This window comes from Prosopis cineraria, unplaced genomic scaffold (genome assembly GCF_029017545.1).
Source record: "Prosopis cineraria cultivar Desert tree isolate PC_DT_omini unplaced genomic scaffold, ASM2901754v1 PC13, whole genome shotgun sequence".
Classification (NCBI taxonomy): Eukaryota; Viridiplantae; Streptophyta; class Magnoliopsida; order Fabales; family Fabaceae; genus Prosopis; species Prosopis cineraria.
This window is the reverse complement of record NW_026555344.1, coordinates 9737662-9763901: the sequence shown is the minus strand read 5'-3', so window position 1 is coordinate 9763901 and position 26240 is coordinate 9737662. Positions and strand designations below refer to the sequence as shown.

Genomic DNA, 26240 nt, shown 5'->3' with positions numbered 1-26240 from the left:
TCCTTCCAAGCTAAATAATTTTTTCTCTCTTAATGTGCAAGACTGGATCTTAGAATGCAAGAAATGAAGCAAGGAATACCAGCACAAGAAAAATTAATTAGCAAAAGCTCTTTACTCATGTCTGTTAGATCATATGGAAAGCAAGATGCAAGAGAATGTATTTTGAAAATGACAATCAAGATAAAGATACTGCCTTCTCTTATACCTAATAAATCATAAATGACATGTGGCTTTTATCAAGAATGGATATTTTGAATAACAACATACTCAGATCCGAGTCTAAATGGCGTCCTTCAAAGGTAGGATGGGTTAGGCTCGATGTAGATGACTCAGTTAACTCTCTTGGTGCTGAAACTTATGGTGGAGTCATCTCCGATGAAAAAGAAAATTGGATTATCGATTTCTCAAAATTTCTTGGCTATCAACCCTATACTGCAGCTGAATTTTCGAGCATTTTAGAAGGCCTTCAGATTGGTTGGAATGCTAATCTTACCAAGATTAATATATACACTGACTCTATGAAGCCCTCTCTCTTATTCAACATAATTTCTCCGAAAGCAATCCTCTAACGACAACCATCAAGAAAATAAGGGAGCTTACTATGAGAAATTGGATGGTTACTTTTGATCACATCTTCAAAGAGGCAAATAAATATGCTGATTGTTTGCACGGAAACTTCACATGAAAACTACGACCTCCCTATTTATAATGTTTCGCCTATGAGATGTAAGAACATCTTGGACTCTGATGTGTCTTGACTTTTGTAACCCTAGCATGGTCTTGTCCGTGTCTTTTTGTTAAAAAAAAAAAGAGGCTAGTTATACACGTGAAACTGAAATAGGGATAAAGGTTTATAATGCCGTTATCTAGTGCTCTTTATAATAAAAAATAACAATTACAGATCTTTTAAGAATATTAATTCCAATCAAGAATTATAATATTTTGAATTCCAATTAAGGACTAGTAACTTTTTGTTAATCAATCGATTCTCAAGTAGGGTTTCATTTTTTCACAATATACATTAAAAAATTTTTCAAGTCTGGTTAGTGAATTCCTAAGTGGTGCTTTTTATTAAACAATTGATTCTCAAATGAGGTTTCATATTTTCACAATATATGTTAGAAATTTTTTCAAATCGAGTTAGTAAATTTTTAAGTGGCGCTTTTTATTAAATAATCGATCCCAAGTGAGGTTTCATGTTTTTACAATATACGTTAGAATTTTCTCAAGTTAGGTTAGTGAATCTCCAAGTGACGTTAGTGAATCTCACCTCACAAACTATATTTTTTTATCCCAATTAAGGATCATAGTTCTTAACTAAAATTTCAAAATGTTATGGTCTTTAATTGGGATTAACATTCTTAGAGGGTCTTTAATTGCCATTTTCCCTTATAATATCCCAATTTCTTAGTTTTATTTTGGTTTTTTTCTTTAAATTTAGTTTTTGCATAAAATAAAAGACATTTTGATATTTTAAAGTCTCAAAACAAGCAAGTTTTATATTTTTTTTTTACAATATCACAATTACACCATTTTATTTTGAAAAATTATGAAAAAAATATAAAATTCAACCATTTCAAAACTTTAAAATATCAAAATATCTTTCGTTTTATGCAGAAGCCAACGATTCAAAAATAAAAAGAACTAAGGCGAAACATTACAAAAAGTATTAGAGAAATATACATTAAAAACCCCTAATCCTAAAACTAATCATATAAGGCATTCTCCATAATCATGTCTTTGCTAAAACAAAACTAAACAAATTTAAGGACAAAAGACTCCCTCACAGGGAAATTCTATTGCATAAGCCTAGTTGTTGTCCATAAATAAATAGGATTATGGATCAACTCATACTAATGATCGCAATCTTGAAAGCTTTTTAGTCTTTACTTTATTATTGATTTTACATGTAATGTTCTCCAAATCTAAATATCATTAATACTAAAATCAAGGTAATTAAGGAACTAAGCCCATAAAAGATTACTAAGTTTTCATAATTCACAATTGGGAGAAATAATTCACAAAACATTTACAATGGGATCCCAAGATTAATAACATAAAAAAATCTCCCAAACACTCTTATTTTGCTTAAATTAGCGTTTCAAAATAATGTGGAATCTCAAAAACCATAGAGGACCCACAGCATTGAGTTTCAAAACTTGAACAATAAAATTATGCAAAAAAAAATGTGACATGTGCCATGGCTAAGTATTAGTGCACCACAGCTCACTCGCCTCTATGCCATATGCTGCGGCGTATTGCACGAATGTAACAGTAATCAGTTGTCAATTTGACAGCACAAGGAGCGAAATTCAAATGAGTCCTAAATCTTCTTCTGACATCTGATCGAGGTGTTTTCAGTGCCTACATGAAACTTTCTCCTAACTCTAGCTAATGGCACAAGTTTCATACTCAAATTTATTTTCTACAAAGAGTTGGACACCAAAACCTATTTTATCACTTTTTCACATAAAACTCATAACAATGGTGTCTCAACTCAATCACAATTATCAAAAGCCTACACTAACCATCTGACCACACTCAATGGACTATAGTAAACTCGTGTAACATACCATATTCAATCAAAATACATAAACCTCAATTTTACCACTCAACCCCAAATTTCTTAACATACAAGGGGGAGTAAAACTTTACACAAATTATTCATTTTCATTGCAAATTAGTCAAATTATACATGTTTTTACTTGCACAAGTATTTTGTCCCTATCTAAGGGTTTACAATCAAAACTCTAACCCAGGTCACAAAATACACCAGTGAGACATAAAACTAATGCAAGTAGCTTAAAATGATGACATATGACCTAGATGGCAATTTTACAATAAAAGTACACATAAGCAGAGTAGAGAGGCATGAAAGTAGAATTTTAACCAAAATCTTATGCCTCAATATGCTTTCCTCGAACTGGATTCAATGAACTAGGTCCTGAAAATATTTGAGAATTAAGGGGTGAGTACAACTACTCAGTAATCAAGTTTCACATAATCTATACAGTTGCATATCAATTAAAAACTAATACAAATAGGCAAAATTACACAATATAGCATATATGATGAATATGACCACAGTTCACAATACTAACAACCATGTGATCGGGTCTAATGTACATATAACCACATAATGACAATGCATAACATGGGGTCACAATAATACCAACCAAGCACCGAGCCACAATAATAGCAATCATGTAGTTAGATCTAAATGCATAATCAAATGCTAACCTTATACTCTGTTATTACCTCCAACACAAAATCAGTGGCTATCACGTGTCTACGTCCTTCATGAACTAACCTAACCTTCTATTTGTGATGAGCTACTGGGTTAGAATCAACTCACTCACTTGTGTAATTTGATTTTCCCCAATACTAACAACCATGGGATGTCGTACTCCTAATCTAACCTCCTTATCAACTAATAAAAACTAGTTAGGTTCAAGTCCCTCATAGAACAAGTGGGATAATCTCGAACCAACCAGATTCCAATGGTTAGTGCCAAGACAAGTTCTCGATTCCAATGGTCACTACTACTATCATTACTATATGGATTTAACCATCTACTCTTCTTCCTAGACGAACTCTCACCAATGATCATACGATGCATATATACCACATATTCATGTAATTCAATCATCAATCTCTTAACATGGATTCACATATAATCACATACTCAACTCACTTGGCATACCAATACTATATTTTATCAACTTCATAGTGATTAGCCATTTATCAAATATTTGATTACAAAGAGATGACTTGCCTAAGGTTTCTGTTTTCAAAATCATACCACAAATTCACAAGTTCATCATTTTGCAAAACATTGCATCAATAGTTAAAAATATCAACCATGCTTTACACAAAAATTAATTAACATTCAACTATATAAACTAGATTTCTCCTAATTACTTCAAACTTTTGAGAGGTTAAAGGTTTATTCCCTATAATACCAACTTTCAAAATGTAACACCCTCAAAACTTACAGACCGATTTTTCGCAAATTATTAAAACCATTATCATGGTAGAAAATTTTCTTACCATGATACATCCAAGACATAACGCAAGTCTTAAAATATCCAAAAAGGCAATTAAAACCATGAGGGACAGACATAATCCTCATGGCATGATATTCAAATCAGATCATAAATCAAGAGGGACAGACATAATCCTCTTGGTCATATAAATACTTTTAATAAAAAGGATTAGAGTTTACATGCTTCACAAAGAAGATATGTCCTAAGTTGGCACAAGATATATTGTATAATCTAAAATAAGAGGCAACGTAAAAAATGGTGTCTCATACACCATAGTTACACCTTTGGTACTTTCTCAGTCGGACTCGATCCTGTAAAAATATTAACCACGGGAAATGAGACTTAAAGTCCCAGTAACCAAAAATTAATATGTAATGATGCATGCGATTGTAACTAATCATGCGATTGCTAAGTGGGCACACAAAGCATTTAACCGAACAATATTTTCAAACAAACCGAACAAGTATTTAATTTGCATGACTACACCTTATATCCTCCTTTCGCCATGCTCGGACGCCAAATCACCCGGCCAAAGGTGAGTTGGACCAAGCGACATGCCACTCATTGGGTCCAATGAGGGCTTACCACGTGATAATAATTAATCGAACAGAAATTCCCATTAACACCATACATTAAAATACCCTGACAAGTCATGCATCATTCAAATATCCAAACAGGAATATATACGAATAATAATATCTCATCATGATAAATAAAAATAATTTTTAACCCACTTAGCAATAATTTCAAACAAGTATATAACAGTATTTATTTTCAATAATTCATAGTTTTTCCAAACAACAAGTCAACACATAACCATTCACAAACACACTCATCACAACACATTAATAATAGTTACCTTGTGTTTTGAATAACAAGTTCCCCTTCACAACTCCTTTTTCACCACTATCTTTGTCAATATAATCTACATAATTATTTCACAATACTATATATTAATTTTACATTAAAATAAATAACTCTAATTTAAAGAATTAGAAAGTCTTAGATCTATAATCCATATTAATACTAATTTAAGATTTATGCCTCATTTAACTTCCCAAATTCTTTTTCTAAAATTCTCGTACCCTAATAAACTATTTTTTTAATCCTTAAATCACTTCTCGTATCACAATTTCATCCTTCTATATTCTAAAAATTCATCCAAAATAAATTAAAAATTTTAGAATTATCCTGAAGCCTCAAATCACCTTTCTATAACCTCAAAAATACCTATTCATACTTAAATAAATATTTAATAATCATAGGTTTATCCCTACATCTCAGATTCCACATAAATTCAACCATATAGATCTAGATTTTAACTCAAAAATTCTTAAACATGAGTTTCAACCTCAAAAAAATATTCTATAATATTTATTATATCCCTAAGAGTTTTAACCTATATTTTTAATCTATCATATCATCAGATTAACTATCATATAGAAAAATCCTAATAAGAATATTTACTCTATCCTACAAAATAATCATATCACTAGAAAGCTAATATTATTTAGAAAATAAATATAAAATTAATTTTTTAATTAAATAAATTTTTAAATACTAATCTAAACAGGAAAGTTAGAACATACCTGAAGAAAAAGAAAATAATCCCCCCTTGCGAGAAAACGCCGAGCAACGTGAGAGGAAGAGAGAAAAATAATATAAAAATAGAATTGTGGTCCTAAAATTATATTAAAAAAACTATAAGTTTGAATTTAATTATTCAAACCTTTGGGCCATTACTTGTAATTTTTACAAATTGCATCTTGGGCCTTTAATTGCAATAAAAAATTCTTCATGCTTCCTCCACAATGCACCTCCTCTTTTTATACATGAGGAGGTGCCTTTCATTCCCACATCTAACCGATGTGGGACTAAACTCCCTCCCCCTTTTTTTTTTTACTTTCTTTTCTTTTCTTTTCTTTTTTAACTCACACACACACATTAATGATATTTTTTTTTAAATCTTAAAATTATATCTTAACAAAATATTTCTTATATAATTTTAAACTTAAGTTTTTAATTCATAATTAAATGCCTAACCATATTATTATTTTCAAATAACCTCAAATAATATAAATTCCTATTATTATCATCATTTTAAAAAAACCTTAAATTTCATAAATTTTTTTTATCTACAAATTAGGATGCTACACAAAACTTCTCATAAGCTTGAATGGTGCTAGTTTAAACCACATTATCATCATAATGCAATGATATCATCATTATCCCATTTTTGTGAGTTTACCAACATTAATTTCTACTTTTTCTATTCTATCTATCCCATTAACTCAATACCTATTCATACCCAATGGATTTACTAGGTTCCATTAACTCACATTACCCCCTTCAGTTATTAAACCACCATTAATGAGTCTCAAACTCTCTCAACAACCATATTAATTGCAAAATTTCTCATGAAAATAACTCCTATAACTCTTGACAAAATTATCAATGTAGAGTTTACATACTCTAAACCACTCCCATTATATTCATTTTAGTCAATGAATTTGAACTCATAATTCTTGTGGACCAAAAATCAATCTCTTGACTCAAACTCTAAGTTTACTCTTCATAATTATGGTAGAGAAAGGAAGATGTGAGCATAAATTACTTACCTTGAGTGTTTAAGAGCCTCAAAATATCATCAATTGGATCCAATAACGTGCCCTAATAAAGCCAAGTCATGCTCTTGTGTTTTCTCCTTTCTCCTCTTTTGATTTTGCACATAGAATACAAACTGATAAAGTTAGATTTTTGGCCTTGTGCCGTGGAGCACATGGCCTCCCGCTGTAGCGTCTGGCACAAAGAGGCCTAAAACATGTCTGATTTTGCTCTGTGCACCACGGCTAATTGTCCACATGCCATGGCATGTGACATAGAGGGCTTTCCTTCACTTTTCTTTCTCTTTCCATACTCAGATGTCCCGACCCACATCCTAAGTTGAAATCAAAGCCAAATTCACTAATTAGACCCCTCTGGCTACACCTTATCAATTCACTAATCACACTCATTAAATTAATTAATCAAGATTAAATTTCTTGGATGTTAAATTACACTACTGGGATAAGAATAAATTTAATTGTTATAATTAATAAATTTGAAATAAAAATTAACAAACATTAAAGATCAAACCAATTATTGAATCAGTCAACGCTCTTGTTTAAAGATTAATGATCAACCATAATTAGGCTGGCCTTAAGTAAATTAATGTATTCTTAATTCGATAAAATATTATCTCAAGTAAAAAATTCAAATAATAATTTCTACAATATAAAATTAAATTTTTTAAAAAATAATAATAAAATTGAAAGGGTAAAAAATTGTAAACATCTTTCCTAAAAATAGAAATAAAATTTAAAGGATTAAAATGTTATTGAAAATACATAATTTCAATTAAAAAATATGATTGCTTGGCATGGCGCCCACTAACATATGCTGATATGCATGAGATTTCAAATACTGTTCAGAAGTTTTTGGAACTCTCAAAAGTGGAAACTGAAATGCGGGGCGCTATGAACGATGAGTGGAAAATGATTATATAATTTTTTTAAAAAATATAAATAATAATTTAATCTTTTAAAATATTAAAATTTTTCTAAAATCTTTAAAAAATTTATTATCATTAATAAATTTCTATAAATTATTAAATTATTTTTTAAAAATAAATAATTTTTTATATTTATAAATTTTTTTATATTCAAAATAATATAATAGAAAATAAGAAATTTTATATGTGATGTTGTGATTTGCGGTTATATTATTATAAATTTAAAAAATTGTGCATATAAAAAAGTTGTTAATTCTTTATTTTTAACAAAAATAATTTAATAATTTATATAATTTCTTAATGATAAAAAATTTTTAGACTTTTAAAATTTTTGAAATTTTTCCCCTTCCCTTATTCTTTATCTCTTTTAAAAAAATTATTGTCCTTCTTCCAAACGATGAATGACATTTGTTTATTTAGAGAAAGAAGGACTCGAGGGTAATGATAGTGAGAGGGCAGTCACACACTCTTTAATAAAAGCAGAACAATTGTAGCCCTTCAACTCATTCTTGATAAACTATCATACCCGTTGATAGAACTATCCTTCCTCACTTTTTTGGTCCGTCGGTGCTTTTGACTTTGTTTTTGCCCCAAGCGAAAGTGATATATTCTTTTTTTTCATTTTTTTAACCTCTTTCTTAAAAAAGTTTATGGGTGTATTTAGATTTTAATTGATAAAAATTAATTATAAAAAATAATTATTAAAATATGATAATATTTGAATAAATTTTTAAAAAATAATTATAATAAAGTTGGTGTTGTTTGGATAATATTTTTAGAATTAATGTTGAGCGAGTGATTTTATTATTCAAAATGACAGTAAACTAATGTTTAGAATTAATTTTTTAAAATGAAACAAATTTTAACTTATTTTAAATAAATTTTTAAAAATTAAATGACTTTGAAAAATTGAAATGTTTGAATAAAATTTTTCAAAGACATAATTTTAAACTTAGAATTAATTCTAAAAGGTATTCAAATTGGATTATGCCATTGAGCCAAATGATTCTTGGCGAAGATGGATACAAGGATGTGCATTTCGTGCTCATCACCCTTTGGACGATCATAGCTTTCATTTTATCTTCAAATGATTTTTACTGTTCAATTTAAATTGATTTGTAAATATTTTTATATTATATTTGTGTAAAATAAAATTTATAAAAAATTAATATTAAATTTAGAATATCTTCAATACCTACTAAAGGATGAGCATCATGGTACTCATCACCTCTAATAAGATCTAAATAGTCTAGATTTAAATTTTTTTTTTTATATTTATCAAAATAAAAATATAACAAAGTATAAATTTTTTTTAATAAATCTATTCACAACCAATTTGGTCAATACAGATTTAATGTGAATGACCCAATTTAATATATTATTATATAATTTTTAGAAATTAATTATCAATTATACTTTAGACTGTACAGATATAATTTGGACAATACAATTTAATTTAAAATATAAAAAAATTAAATTAAAATAAACAATAGAAATCATTTAAAGATAAAATGAAGAGCTCATGATCACCCAAAGGAATGATAAGCATGCAGTGCTCATCGCATGATGCTAGGGCTGTGTAAATGTTTGATTGTCTTATCTAATTCAATCTAACCCAAAATAAATCCGATTTGGTCCGGTCTAATAAAAAAAATTGGTCCATAAGACCAAAGAGACAAAAAAAAAAAGACTAACTTCTCTAGTTGGACTGGATAAAAAACCAAGCTCTTAGACCACTTGATCTGATTCAATCCTAAGAAATTATTTTAATATAATTTTAATTATTTTTAATATATTTGAATAGTTTAAAGTTTGAACTCAATGTTTTCTTCACTTACATTTCATCATTCTATTTGATATAATTTTAATTTAATTTGCTATTAAATTGTTGCTGTAATATATATTAGACATGTTACTAAAATTTGTTAAATGTTGTTGTTGCTGTTATTAAAGTTATCAATTTAAATCATTTGGATTGTAATTAAAATATTTGTTATTGTTGTTGTTGTCGTCAAAGATTTTTATGAATTTTTTATAATTATAAATATTTTTATTATCTTAAGTAAGTTTATTAAAATGAAATGAATTATTACATCTTATACAGGAAGAAAACAAAAAAGCTGAGTGAGTAATAGATTACTAAAATCTGTCTTTTAATTTTATGAATTAAGTCTAGTTCTATTAATTTTTAAGTTATAACTGAATCAGACTAAACATGAGTTAACCAACTCAATTTGTTCATGAAAAGGACCAAACTGTTAAAGCTAAATCTTTTGTATGGCCCTACGTAATGCAATAATGGAGTGCGACCGACAAGGCATGGCCCTTAACAGTTAAAAATGCGTTCGGCTAATTTTTATTTTAGTTCTGTATCCTCTTTAATCTTCATCTTCTTTTACACTGGTTTTCAGCTCTTCATCATGTTCATTTCTTCTTACTTGATAGTCTTCCTTCTTTTATTATTTTTTTCCAGCTTGGTTGAACCGATCAACCCGCCAGGTAGGTTAGATCACACCAATTAATTCAAGGCCATCCACCACTAACGTATGTGGGGGGCAATTGAATTTTTTTTTGAAACTTTCTTATTTTCTTTGTAAAAAAAGTAAAAATTAGTATTAATTCCTCATATTTTAAATAGTTTTCAATTTTTGCCAGTCCCTGTTTCAAGCCATTGAGCCTCTCGCGGGTTAAACACTCGACCGGATTGGTCAGGTGATTAGCTTACCGGTTACCGATCTAATTCAGGTTTCAATATAATAAACATTAAAGATAAAAAGAAAATTATTGTTACTTCTTATAATTATCAAACGATCTTTCAAGTATTGTTGTATAAATATTTTCATTGATATATAATAATAATTTTTAAATGTCTTTTTGTCACCAAATTATTATGATTTTTTTATAGTATTATAATTTTTATTTTAAATGGTATGAATTACAAGTCACAATGAAGCGTCTTTATTGAATAATCCATTTACTATACTCCGGTACGTGTGACGTTACGTGGTTAAATAAATATCCCACACTTGAGTGATGTTGATTCATTAATTATAAATAGTTATTCAGGCCAACAAAAATTATAAATAGTTACGTATGAAATTACATTAAACATTTGTCCATGTTAAAGATACTCATGTAGTCATGTGAATCAATATACGTAATCAATAATTCAATATCCATTCCATTATAAAACTTGTCAGGTGTTTTTTTTTTTAACCGAAAAAACCTTTTGTTTTTTGGACAAGAAAAAAACCATTTTTAAGGACTCATCTTCTTATAAAATTAGAAAATTTATTTAAACTCGTAACAATACAAGAGATCTAGCTAATTAAGGAAAAAAGAGCTTATAATGTGATAGTTTTGCCCTTCCTTCGGCTTCCCTTATTTGAGTGTTGCCTACTCCGCAGCTCCACTACATTGGGGGAAAAAAATCTGGACCATTCAAAATTTAAATGGTCAAGATTTAATGATTTTATTTTTATTTTATATTTATCATAATAAAAAATTTATATAAATTATAATAAAAATTAATAAATCTGTTCAGGATAGTCTAGATTTAATATAAGTTGTCTAGAGTTAATATTAAAATTTTATAATTTTTATAAATTAACTTTCTAGATATATTTTAAATAACACTCTTTTGATTCTCTTTATAAGTTATTTCTATGAATTTTATCAATACTAATACAAAAAAATTACAAAGAACAAAATGTATAAAATTTTAAATATACTCCTATATAACAAATTTAAAAAGTGATATTATGTTACTTTTTTTATCTCATGGAGAATAATTTTAAATTTTTTTTTCAAATATTATCTAAAAAATTGTGCCCCAACTTATAAATGGGATCAAATTGATCTTCTAAAATGAGTTTTATAAATGAAATCGGAGGGAGTACATATTTAATATTGATTTTTTATAATTTTTACAATTACTAATATTAAATTTAGATTATTTATATTAAAATTAGACTATCTAGACCAGTAATTAGATATCTTAATTTTATTTTATAAATGAAAGTAAAAATATTACAATTGCGGTGGTCAAAATTAAATTTGAATGGTCCGCCAGCCATGACTCCACGTGTTTCCTTAACGTGGAGGAGGCAATCTTCAAAAGGAAAGAAGCTGGGCTTGTTTTTTAGTTTTTTCTCGGACAATATCGCTGGGGATGCTTAATTTGTACTTATATTGATTGGTCCAATTTCCTCTTGATCATATTAGAATAAGTCTCGTTTCAGCCCGAAAATAATCAAGATGGGTCTTTGCAAGATGAGAGGAGAAAGGAATTTGGGACAAGACGGGACACAAGATTGTCCTCAAGACACGTCTCGTCCCATCTTGAATATTTTATATATATATTATTCTTATTTTTAATTTTTTAAATATACATTAAATATATTAATATAATTTATACTTATATTAATTATATCAATTATAATTTCAATACATGTAATTCTTATTTAAAATTAAATTTTTTTATATTGATAATTTTAATGATACAGACTTATAGAGTAAGTAATATAAGGTAATATCTTTCTTTATAATATATCAATTATATTAATACAATTTATTCTTATATATACTTATTTAACAATTTTTTATATTGTGTTTTTTACTTTATTTTCATATCTCGATTAAAGAAGAAGAACGATGATTTGATATTATCCATGGTTTGTCTGTTGTTGTTACTTTGATAATCTAAAAATTACTTATAAGTGCTATCATAATGTTATACACTTGTAATTGTAATTGATGTAATTTAATAATTGACTTTAAATCATTGTGATTTATCTATTCATTTTCTTTTAATTTTTAATTTAATAAATTATATAATTTAAAATTTTAATAAATATTATTATTCAAATTTTTTTGTCATATTGTTCAATTTATTGAAATGGTAGGATATTTTAATCTTACTTCAATCTTGTCTTAATTTTTAATAAGACGGAATGATTTTTAAGATAAGGTGAAATATAAAATTAAAATTTAATTCTGATTTTTTTTTTTTTAAGATGGGACATGAGTGTTTGGGTCCCATCCTCTCATTTGAACACACATGTTTATCACGAGAATGGGGGATGGGGGCACCGTCACTCTCGGACTACCGGTGCTCATTCACATCATTTAGTTGAGGAGTTGACTTATAAGTCTTGTGTAATTTATTATTCTTTTTTGACTTCTGGTCACGTTTTAATCTTATCTTGTGTAAGATATTGGTGAGAAACATTCAAAATTTTAAAATATAAAATATTTTATAAAAATAAAAATTTATTAATATTATTTTTTTATTATATTCTCTCTCTTTACTATTTTTTATAAACAAGAGGCATGTTTGTTTGGAAAATAGTTGCGTCATTTTTTCCTTTTCCCTATTTTTATCATTTTTTAAATCATTGTTAAATCTAAGCTTTTCAAAGATTCAAATATATATATGTATATATATATATATATTTTAAAATTATAATAATAATTTTATTAAATATTAAATTTAAACCGTTAAAATTTTAATATAATACTAGAGCCGGTAATTTGGGTCGAACCCGACGGGCCAGCCCGAACCTGCTCGAAAAATTTAGGGTCAAGCCTGAAAAAAATATTATTTTTTTATTCTTCGGGCCTATTCGGGCCGCCCGAATAGGCCCGAGGAAATTCTGGCCAAGCCCGATTAGGTTCGGGCTTGGCCCGAATACCCGAATAAAAAAATAATTTTTTAAAAAAATATATAAAATATGATAAATATTAATTAATTTTTTAAATTTTATATCATTTTATTCCAAAATACTATATATATAAGTGTTTTAATGTAGTTATTTTTTTAAAAAAAATTAAAATATTTATATTTCATATTTTTATTATTTTTAATCAATAAAATATCTCAAAATAATATTTAAAATATATTTAATATTGATTTTAATATTTTAAGACCCAATTTTTGTTAAAAAAAATTTTGAGTCCTATAAATCATTTGCATGTAAAAAAATAATTTTATATTTTTTATAAATTAAGAGAATTAATTTTAAATTAAAAATAAAATTGAAAATAATTTTAAAAATAAAATTTAGGCATGTACGAATTTCTGACTCTACTACTAGATAAACATAATAAATAGAATAATATTCTTGAATAATTACTTGGTTATTGTCCATGCTAGATTTGGTTAAAAATTAAGAGTAAATTAGAGTAAGAATCCCTTTTATATAAGTGTTAAACAATATAAAAAGTTAAAGAAAAATGATTTCAAAAAAATAATATTTTACTCATAATTAAATAATTTTTTTTATAATACAATGATGACAATTTTTTTATATTCATAAAAATAAAAAGTATAATTTACCTAAAAGTTATTTAAAACTTTGAACTAATCAAAATAATAATTTTAAGTTAGTAGTCTAACTGTGATTGAATTGAGATCAGCTTAATCATAATTAAAATAATATAATTTAATTAAAATATATAAAATATTTATATATGACTATGATAAGAGCAATATTTAAACAATTAAGACATTAATTTACAAGTAAAGGAAAAATTCATGAATAAATTATACATAATACAACAAAATAATAACAGAGCTACTTAAATACAAAGTTGATAAATTATTTTTTATTTTATTCTTTTAAAATTAAGATAATATTTTACGATTAATAGAATTATTTAAAAATTAAAATTGGTTCAAAAAATACAGAAAAAATATTTTTAAAAAGTTTCGGATATTCGGGCCAGCCCGAATAAGCCCGAAGCCCGAAGGTGTTAGAGCCGGACTTGGCTATATGGGCTTTTTAGAAGGGATAGGATGCTTTAAGTCCGATCCGAATAAGCCCGGCCCGAATTGAGCCTGACTCAAATAAGCCCGGCCCGTCCGAATTATCGGTTCTATATAATACTAATAACAAGAAAAAAGAAAAGATAATTACCAATCGACAGGGAATCACGGGGTCATAAAGTAGCTTTGGTGCCTCACCCTCCAGTTCAATTAATCGTGGCTTGTACGTCTCAGTCTCATTCCATTCAATTCCTCATCAGCTCAGCAGTCAGCATTGAACCGTGAAGGACATCTCTCTCCGTGTTTCAGTTGAATATAATCACTTTTATATTCTAAGTTCTAAGTTTCTTTTCGTCTCTTCTTTCTTTTTTATTTGCTTCCTTCCTCTTTCTCTTACCTCTGCTGTTGCAGATGTTCTCGTCGCCGGCGAAGACGATGCAGAAGGGCCCGGTTTGGGACCGCTGCATTTCAGAGGTTGCATTATTCTTCATCAGACATCAGCTCGTAGTCATACTTGTGAGTCTCTCGAGCAGAGCTTCAAATTTCTCTCTCACACACAGTGTTTGTACGTATTTTTCTTCCCCCTTAACTAATGTTTGGTTGGAGGGGAGGGGAAAAATTTCCCCTTCCCTCCACCCTGTCGCATCACTCTCCTTCCCTTATTTGGTAAGGTGTTCCCAAAACTTCCTCCCAAATTGAGGGGATCTCCCTCCCCTCACCTCCTTTTACCCTCCATCCCCTTTCTTCTGACCAAACAAAGTCTTAGGTGAATGCTTTTACAGATCGACGGGTTTGCTACTTTGCTTTGCTGCTGGCGAGTTGATCTGAGAGACATGCGTCACTGAGGAAAACGTTGCAGGTTCTCCGGTTAATTTTGCAAAACGCCTGTCAACTGTTAATCAAATTCAACGTATGAGCTGTTTAAATTGTTTCTCGCTAATTAATAGTTCATGATTATTTTAGGAAAGATGATCATAAAATTTTTTTAAAATATATAAATGATAATTTAATTATTTAAAATATTATAATTTTTTTAAATATTTAAATTTTTTTTTATCATTAATAAATTTATATAAATTATTAAATTATCCTTGTTAAAAATAAATGATTCACAAATTTCGTTTAAATATTCACAATTTTTTTTCAAATCACTTTTATAAAAATAAAAGTTGTAAATATTTAAACGAAATTTGTGAATTATTTATTTTTAACAAAGACAATTTAATAATTTATATAAATTTATTAATAATAAAAAAGTGTATAAAAACTTTAAAAAAATTATAACATTTTAAGGGATCAGATTATCATTTATATATTTTAAAAAAATTTTATAAACGTTTTTCCTTTATTTTATTAACATGAATTTAATATTGTTCACAGTTTTTAAGTGTGAAACTACATCTTTAGGCTCTGTTTGGTGAGTAAAATTTCTCCTTTCCTTCCTTTCAAAATCTATCTTCCCCTCAATTTGGGTGATGTCTCCTTCCCCTCTTCCCCCCCCCCCTCCCACCTCCCTGTTTGGTGTTAAATCCATGTTAATAAAAAAAATTAGCCTCAACTGAACTTGCTCATCATAATCCATATTAGTCTTTTTTTGAATTGAAAGAATAGATTAAAGTACATGCATCTTGAGTAGCATTTTTCGTCCTCGTAAAATAAAGAAAAATAATTAGTTCCTGCACAAAGCTCTTCCTCCATGTTATCAATAATATGCGCAACTTTTTTCTTAGCTGCGGAAGCCACTTTCTGAGCTGGTTCCAAGATGGTTTTGTCCTCTCTAAGACTGTACGTACTCTTCATCTGGGGAAAAATTATTGTCTAGCAAATCAAACTCTCTTTGGAGTGATCCAGCAATATTAATGACAAAAAAAAAATAGCAAAATTCATTTTATAAAATATTTTTTCACTACAATTCATGAATTATTCAGGCAATCAAATTTTAACAATTCAAATTTATCTATCTATCTATCATAACTTTCGAGGAAGGAAAGTTCCAGGAAATTTTGTTAGACACAAACGCGTCGAGATCCGAAGCACAATCGAGGGCAAAAAGTGGCCGCGGATTCACATTAACCAGCTGGAAGGTGCAAGCTTACTGCATTGTCTTTCGCTTAGGGTTTTAAATAGGCATTCACCTGAAGAAAGGAAAAAAAAAAAAAAACATACCCTAATTGGCTAATTTTGAACACGATGAAGTTCGTGGGTCGCGACGATCTCTTCAACTGGTTCCGCAGTGGGTTTGTCCTCTCCAAGACTGTGATCTTCATCTGGGGTAGCAGTAATTTCTCAGTCTCCAGATCAACAAGTTCCTAGCTAGTTCCTTGAGCTAGATCTACTAGGAGATTACTCGATCGCCATTAACTTCTTTCTTCCTTTTTTGATCTGTTACGTTTAAATTAACCTAGATTGAAAGTATCAATATATCTGTTGGAATATTAGTTAGTTAATTATGTGGTTAATATGGATCACTTAGTTATTGATAACCTTAAAATCTATATATAAAAGGCATCATATTCTATTAGGGGTTAAGAAGGTTTAATCTTACCTAAAAGAGGTGGTTTTGATATTCATTCTTCTAGTGAAGGATTATGTTTTGTAATGTTCAATAATGTTAATCAAAAAATGTGCTCATTTTCTTCTCCTGGCCCATTCAATTCTTCGTAATTTTAACAATATCTCTCATTTCTTCCTTTAATGATATTTATATTTTTATTTCAGGTTTAGCTTTCAGCTATGCTTTTGTAAACAAGGGAGCGGTGAGCGTTTTGGCTGACTTCCTAATTGATAGGGGTATTGATCTACTGAATGTTACTTTGCTGGTGACTTTGCTTGATGCGATATCAGCTGTGTTAATACCTGCTGTGATACACGTATCCGAGGCTTGCGCAGGTCGCTTCAAGGCCATTATCTTCTGCACCGCAGCCTATACTACGGTCAGTGTTATCTTATTATATTGACTTCGTAAACTTGCTTTAAAGAAACTCATGTTATGGCTGATTTGCTCGATAATTTATATTAGTTCCCATAGGCTATATAGCTTAAATACTTTCAAATCAATCCTTATATTTATCAAGGAAATGGAAAAGGCTTAGTTTAAAAGTCTAGCTACTATGGTTAATAGAATTTGACTTTATATAAATAATTTGTTTAAATTACGCCTACCATGATAAAGAAAAAAGGGGGAGAATGACATATAGATTCCAAAGAGACAAATTAATTCAAAGTAAGCTCTAAAGTGTCAAAATTTAGGAATCTGCAAGTTCAACTCTCAATTTTGCAACTTTATTGTGATGAATTTGTAACTTGTGTTCCAAATTTTAACAGGAAAAATAAATTTTATTTTTTTTCAAGCATATTAAAATTTAAAAAATAAGTTACAAATTTATTACAATAAAATTATAAGATTGAGAGTCGAAGTTGCAAATTCTTGAAATTTGACATTTTGGGACTTACTTTGAATTAATTTATCTTCTTGGGACCCATCTATCATTTTCTCAAAAAAGATTCTACTGTGGTAGAATAAAAATAAACAAGTTAATTAAGCTCTACCATAGTAGAAAAAACTAAACTAATATGATGAGGAACTATTATGGTAGAAAAATTTGAAAGTAAGTTTAATAATTGAACAACCTTTCGAAATTTGGGATCCCAAGCATAACCAAAATCATTTTCGATCCTTTTAGGCAAAACTTATATGATAATTAAAGTTTTAAAAGCATTTGAAAACATGAGAAACCAATAGGTTTTGAAAACAAATCAAAATGGGGCTCAAAATGGTAATTTTCCTAAAACAAGACACGTTTGTCACGACGAAGCATGCATGCGTCCCAACGTGTCCTCATTGTAGCTTGTGTCGTGATGAAGACACCAACCCATGTGGTACAGCAAAATGCTGTCCAGCTAGATTTGGATGCCAATTTCTAGAACACCCTAAATCTCTGTCTAACATTTAATTGATGTGATTTAGGTATTTATAAAAATCTTACTCAATCAACTAGTTAATGACACTGGTCTCATTTCTAAGTATTTTTACTTCACAAACTTGGACACCCAAAATCAAAACAATATCTTCTTCACTCTTTCACCATCCCAAGGTGTCCAAATCCACTACCAAGTACCAATAACCTAACACAATACATAAACCATACTCAACAAACCTAGGACAACCTGTACAATGCATCACATATAAACATTTCATCATATATCACAAAATTTGACCCTCAACCCCAACTTTTCAACCTAATCAAACAAGGAGGTTTTTCATACCACAAACTCAACATAAATCCATGCAAACAATTACAAACAAACTTGTAATAGTGTTATGCCCCTACTTAGATTAACAAATTCATATCACATCATCTTGGACTTAAAATACAATAAAATCACATTCAACATACCAATGGTGCAAGAATGACAAAAGAATTATCCTAATTGGCAATATCATTTAATTACACATAAAATTACCAAATTATAAGGGCATTATAGAAGAGACAATTAGTCCTTAACGTCTGATGTCTTCCCTTTGCTTCTACCGAAATTATCATGTGTAATTATGTTAAGAGAGAGGTGAGTACAACCAAGGTACACTAAATCAAGAACATGAAAATCAAGTCAACTAATAGGCACATAAAGTAGACAATTTAACAGAAATCAAATATATCCATGGTACGAATGATTAGTGCACCAATCTTATATTTTTTTCAACTAAATCTATGAACCATTAATACAAATAGGACAAACCCATGTGATTGGATTAGTCCAAACTCTCTAATTATGAAGGGTCACCTAATTAAGGCTTTCACATTCACTCTCAAACTATGAATTTTTCCTTTCTCAAATCTTGGTGGGCGTTATAATGCCTTACCTTACACCCCATTCAAGATGATATTAAGGGAAAGCCCCATGCCACATCCAATCTAGGGTGATATTAGGATTCTTAGATTTAGATGCCCTACCACACACTCAATCTAGGGTAATATTATAGGCAATTAGCTCTAGATCAAACATTGAGGCTACCCTAGTGATAGTATTATCTATGTGGATTTAATTTACTAATCTCCTCATAGGGTGAACTCACACCATTCACAATGATCATACCACAAACAATGCTTGTTCCATAATAATCAACATTTAACACATTTTAAAATCACATTTCATTAAATTTCATTACCATCATCATATAACAATACATATCATAAATCATACCCACTTGCGTACATATTCCAAAAACATAGAACACATGCTTTTGTTATATACAAATATATATATATATATATTCAAGTTTACACGATCTATTAATCTACCAAACAAGCAAAATACAAGAGATGGTTTTCCCTTAATTACCTTAAACCTTTGGTAACCAAAGATTCAACCCCCTGATGACTTGCTTCCTTAACTAAACTTTCTGCTCAAACGGAGCACAATGTTAATCTACATTAATCCAACAACTATCATCAATATCAACAACTTTCTAACTATGTACCTTATACTAACCAAATACCGAAACTCGTGTCTTTCACAAATCTAAATTTTTAAAATCATCTATTAGCTTAATTAGGTAACATCTTCATATAGCTCCCAACAATACAAATCACCATTCTAACTTCCAGGATTCGTCCATAGTGGAAGACCCACTAATATAATCTTGTTAAATCATAAAACTTAGATTTAGAAACTTAAAACAACTCCCATTAGTCCCTTTGGATCTAATGGGTTCATCCAAAACTCTCCCACATTAGATATCATTATCATCCACCCCCAAAACCTAGTACAAAAACATGTAGAGAGGAAGAGAAATAAAAGGATATGATTAGCTTGAAGATGGAGTCCTAAATCCTCTCAAAATGCCCACCAAAAAGTTGCCCTAGTAGCTCCCTAACACTCCACCGTTGCTCCTCCTCTTCTTTCTTTCTTTTCTGTCTCGATACTCTTGTTTGATTATATCAGATTCCACACGGTAGATGGTTAAAAAAGCTTAAAATGCAATATGCACCTCCATTTGGGCCCAAAGTGGCCTAAGACACCTCATTTTCCAATTCCAAGGTTGTCCCCAAGACCAACAGGTTCATTAGTTGTTCAAAAATATTATTAACTTGATTATTTGGTCAATTTACTAATTTATCTTTCTCGACTTATTAAATTTCAGGACTAGTATTTGGGATGTTACAAACTGTAATGCTCAAACATGATATATTAATCACAAATGAGGAAATAAGAAATGAATAGATGATATACCTTGAGCCATAATACAGATTTCAATGAATTTAGGTGCAGTGAATGGCTTAATTCCACTCATTCAATAAGTATCTCAATTATAATTATTAAATTTTATCCATACTTAAAAATTATCAAAATACATTTCTTTCTAAAAATTTACAACGATCCTCACAATCAAATCACTTTATCCCTTTCAAAAATTTGATATTTAGTATTTTTTGAGTATTATGTGAGAAAATTTCTTACAACCATTTAATTACATCAAACAATTATTATCATATCATGTGAAAAACGCATTGAATGAGTGAATTTAGTCTTAAACCATTCACCCAATCCAAATCTGATTTCAATTAGTATAAAGGATCGGAAACCAAATGTTCGGAACACTTATTAATTGGTTCTACTTGAAGGGATTCCGGGTTATTTCCTTTCTCGCGACAGTGGCCATAAGGAGACCTAGCTAGTTCGCACGAGAACCGTGGCTCCACTTCGCATGCTTATTTACAGTTTATAATAATTTGTAACTAAACTTTTATGGTTGCAAAGAGGGAGCAAGAAACTTCACATGTTAAAATGACGTTACTCTTCATAGAAAATTTATTTTGAATAACTATTGGTTATCACTCATTAAACTATGTCGGTTCATATATAAAACAACATATATAGATTTATGATTTTTAAATGAAGAGTTTTATTACTTATAAAATGTGATGTGAAAAGCTCAATCCAATAATTTAAATATATAGCAAAAATAAATTCTTGTCACTTGCTGGAATTCCAGAGAAGTAATTGAACAAATATATTGAAGAAAATAAATAGCACAATTCAAGAGACACTAGAAATTATTAACATGAAAAACCCTTCAATGCAAGCATAAAAATCATGGGTCATACTATGATCAAAATATGGTACAAAAGAGTTTCAATCAGATGCACAAACAAATGCAAACAATTAGCCAAAGTACCAAAGTAATAAGCTTCCAAAAGAGAAAGAGAAGAATGAAAGACACCCAAACTGGATGCAAATAGCAAACTAAACAACTCTTACAGTAAGAAAAAAATGAATGATCCGACCGTTGAAAATAACAAACCCAATGTTCCAAACAAGTTGACAATATTTCAACCTGATCCAACAGTTAAAATCCACAAATACAAATTTATCGAAACTACCTGTAAACATGTGAAAATAACTTTTTCACAAATAGTTGCACCTAAACCTTGAATATGACCTCTCTCCCCTACCCTAATGATGCAAACAAAAACCAATAGACATTGCAAGAGTATAGGTTGCAATTGTAGCTAATAGTAAACTAAGGTCGATCTTATAGAGAATTAAGTAAAATGGCAAATAGGCATTAAATTCTCAATTTCATTCATATTAAGTAAGCACATTATAGTGGTGAATGATTCAATTTAAAAATAAAAATGTAAAGTAAGCAACTAAGATTTTGAAGTACTTTAAAGGCAAGAAAACAATTAGGAAAGCACCTATAGTTTTAATTCCTCATTTGCTCCATTGCACTCATCTGATCAATTAAATTGATTTTAATTTCAATTTTAAGGGTTAGGACACTAGAATTAGTCTTGAATATCTTCTGATTATCTAAAATCCTCCTTAATTCTAACCCAATAATTCCTTGCCAAAATTAGAATAAGAGCATTAAGTTCAAATACCTTCTAACCACTTAGGTCCTTTACATACATTCTTATTCTAGAGGCAAATTAACTATAGTTAATCATAAATATTCAATTCCAATGGTCCAAATAGAAATTCCTTTCTCAAGTTCATTCTATTCCTTTAAATTATCATCTAATAATGGTGACCAATCATCAAGCAACATAAAGCTAAATTGAAATTAAAACATAAAACATTCATTAATCACAAAATAATTGATAAATCAAGATACAACCGGAGCAAATGAGTTTATAGGACTCTAGAGCATCAAAGTTTAGCCACTCATAGTTAAATAACGCAGCAAAACAGCAGAACAATGGTTTAAATTCCGATACATATGAGAAAGGAGAAAAGTGATGTAAAACATAATGAAAATGTAGATGGTGATGAGTTATCTTGCTCACAAGCTTTAAAATCATCCCAAGCTGTCCAAAATCACCTCTGGATCTTTAGAAAACATAAAAAATGAAGCCTCCCTTGAAAAACTCTAGTTTTCCTCTTTTATCAAATAGAAAAATTGAAATTGTTCGTTCTGGTGCAAAATCCGTTGTAGCGGGCTTTGTTTCTAGTTCAGAATTTGCTTTTTAACACTGACCCGCTGTATGGGTGATCATTAAAGTTCAAGTTTTTCATTAAAATTATCATATTTTTCCTCTTCCACTTCTTCCAAGCTTTTGCAAGGGTTCCTAAAATTAAATGACTGAAATTAATAATAAAAATTAATCTAAAAGAAATCAAAACACAATATTTACAAACAAGCTAACCAACACCAAAATAAACACAAGATAATTAACTAAAAATAACTAGATAACTATCTAATTAACCAATAAAACTCCTCAAAATACATGAAAATATAGAGTCATTATCTAATATAAATCCCTTTCACTTTAACTAGTGAGACTCATAATGAGCTTCAACATTTGGACCTTCTCCACGACTATGTGAAGATAATTGCTAATCCAACAATCTCACAACAAGTTTCAAACTTTTTTCTTGTTACTGCCTTAGTCATCATATTAGCAGCAAAAGGCAACATTTCAAGTTATCACTTCTTTCTCTATAAAAACCCCTCATCATCTTTTATTTCTAACATCCAAACTCATTACTTTTGTTTCTGAGTACACTAAAGATGAGGTCAAGTTATCATTTTATAAACATCATTGTTGTCTTGGTTTGAATTTTGAGAATGCAAATCACAATTGAGAGTCTTCTTTGTACTCTGAAGAAAATTGACTGTCAGACCCAATTTGTACCCAAAACTTGAAATAAGTGGGGACAAATTAAGTCTAAAGAAAATGCATCTTGTGCTTTGAAAATTTGTGCATAACTTTCTTTCTCATCTCTACCCTTCAAAGAAACATTCCCACTAACAATCTTTAAGCTTAATTTTGTTCACTACACTGAGTTCAAAGTCAGTATTTGATCGTTCATTGTTTTAGTCATTCTTTAAAATTAGAGTACTAAAATAAAATGTGAACTTTAAAAGCGAATAAAGGTATTCCTTTTGTTGATAAAACAAGGAATTTTTAATTACAGGGATCGTTTCTACTAGGGGTTCGCGCCCCCATTTCGCGGCACCTCCTTCCGATGATTTTCACAATAGCACTTATTGCATTAGGCAAAGCCGGAGAAGAGCCAACTTTAAGAGATTTTTTTGATTATCAACTGAGGGAAGCGAAGAAAAAATGTACCTTGAATACCGAAGGAGAAGACGAGGAATCCGAATCATCGAAAGAAAAAGAAAGACCAGAATCAGGTAACAACGGCAGCGGAACTACCAATCTTTGGTGGTATATGGCTTCAATTATGGGCTCCGCTATGGCTTTCTTATGCCAGTTCTTATTTGATTCTTGGCGTGAAACTTTCATAGTTTCGTCTGTTGTTATGGGAGCTACGTATTTATTATTTTTTCTTGGCATTTTCTGCTATTATCCTGAAGAAAAACCCTCTGGAAGCCCTGTCACAATCATTTATAGGGTCTTTAAGGAAGCTATTAAGAAGCGCAGATTGTCATACCCATCTTCAAAACATGGCTATAACAATGAAGGTTCAGATGATACATTAGATGATCTCTTTTATCCGACAGCTGACAATGGAGATGAGGTTCACTTGTTGCCACGTCATCCATCATTTTTGTCGTTCTTGGACAAGGCAGCTATTAAGAACAATTCCGATGATGGTGGAAGCGAAGAGAGAAATGAAAAGGAGGATTGTACGGCTGAGCAAGTGAGGGACGTGAAGAGCCTTTATCCCATTATACCCTTGGAGGTCTTCACCTTCTTAGCATACAATTTTGTTTCTGCTTCTAGCAACACTTACTTTGTTCTGCAAACAACCAACTTGTATTCTTATGTTAGTAAATTTGATGTTCCTATCATGGTTTTCCCTGCACTCCAATATCTGGTTGCTTCTGGGGTTACAAAGATAATCGAATCGCCAGGAACAAAAGAAAAGGTGAAACCAATTTGGAATATGGCTTTTGGGATGTTGTTTTCAGGAGTTTGCTATATTGTGGCTTGGCAAGTAGAACGTCAAAGGCTTTCTCTGGTTAAGTCTCTACGTCATCCAGATAAGGACATAATTTCCTTGAGCATCATGGTTTTGATTCCTCAGTTTTTGTTGCTAGGGCTAATGAACGGATTTGTAGAATGCGGACTGCAGACTTTCTCGCGTGATCGAGTGCACTCTACAACAACAACAAGCCTTTATCCCATTAGGTGGGGTCGGCTACATGGATTGCAAGACGCCATTGTGCTCTATCGTTTATCAAGCTTTTAGGAATATTATTAATTAAGAGATCGCGTTCAACAACTTCCAAGAGTGTTCTCTTAGGCCTTCCTCTACCTCTCTTAATCGGACTCAAAGTTATATGTTCCACTCTTCTCACTGGTGCCTCCCTTGGTCTTCGTTGTACATGCCCAAACCATCTCAACCGATTTTCTACCATTTTTTCCTCAATAGGTGCTACCCTCACTTTTTCGCGTATGTGCTCATTTCGAATTTTATCTTTACGTGTATGTCCGCACATCCATCGTAACATTCTCATCTCTGCTACTCTAACTTTATGCTCTTGCTGTCCCGTTAGAGCCCAGCATTCACTACTATATAACATTGCCGGTCTGATAGCAGTGCGATAAAACTTTCCTTTAAGTTTATTAGGCACCTTACGGTCACAAATAACTCCTTTAGCTTTTTTCCAATTAAACCACCCAACTTGAATTCTATGTGAAATATCTCCACTAATTTTGCCATCATTTTGAATAATGGCTCCCAAATATCTAAACTTTTCTACTTGAGGTATAATTTGATCTCCCAATTTCACTTCCAAATTATTGTCGAATAGTCCTTTACCAAATTTACAATATAAATATTCCGTCTTACTTCTACTTAGACGAAAACCTTTCGACTCCAATGTCCTCCTCCATAACTCAAGTTTGCAATTAACCTCTTCTCTTGTCTCTGCTATAAGAACTATATCATCCGCAAAGAGCATACATTTCGGGATTTCTTCTTGAATATGTTCCGTCAAAACATTTAAAATCAAGTTGAACAAATAAGGACTCAGAGTTGATCCCTGATGTAGTCCAATCTTTATAGGAAAATCCTTTGTTTGACCACTAGGCATTCTTATACTAGTTTTTTACCCCCTCATACATATCTTGTATGGCTTTAATATAAGCAATCCGTACTCCCTTTTTTTCCAACGCTTTCCAAAGCACTTCTCTTGGTATACGGTCATAAACTTTTTCCAAATCAATAAAAACTATGTGTAGATCTTTATCTTTACAACGATACTTTTTCATTAATCCCCTTAGTAGATAAATCGCCTCTGTAGTTGATCTACCTGGCATAAAACTAAATTGATTCTCAGAAATACTTGTCTCCAATCTCAACCTGTGCTCAATTACTTTCTCCCACAATTTCATTGTGTGGCTCATGAGTTTAATCTCTCTATAGTTAGTACAATTCTGAATATCTCCTTTATTTT

At 30.1% G+C, this 26240-nt stretch overlaps 1 protein-coding gene across 1 annotated transcript; it reads left to right on the top strand.

Annotated features, from left to right (window-relative positions):
• The first annotated feature begins 242 nt into the window (after positions 1 to 242).
• LOC129289877 (protein NRT1/ PTR FAMILY 5.6-like) lies at positions 243 to 25871 on the top strand. The gene is made up of 4 exons (XM_054926638.1): positions 243 to 474; positions 14672 to 14878; positions 17081 to 17295; positions 23789 to 25871. Exons 1-4 carry the CDS (start codon positions 243 to 245, stop codon positions 25028 to 25030), a joined length of 1896 nt encoding a protein of 631 aa, XP_054782613.1. The 3' UTR covers positions 25031 to 25871.
• The last annotated feature ends 369 nt before the right edge of the window (positions 25872 to 26240 follow it).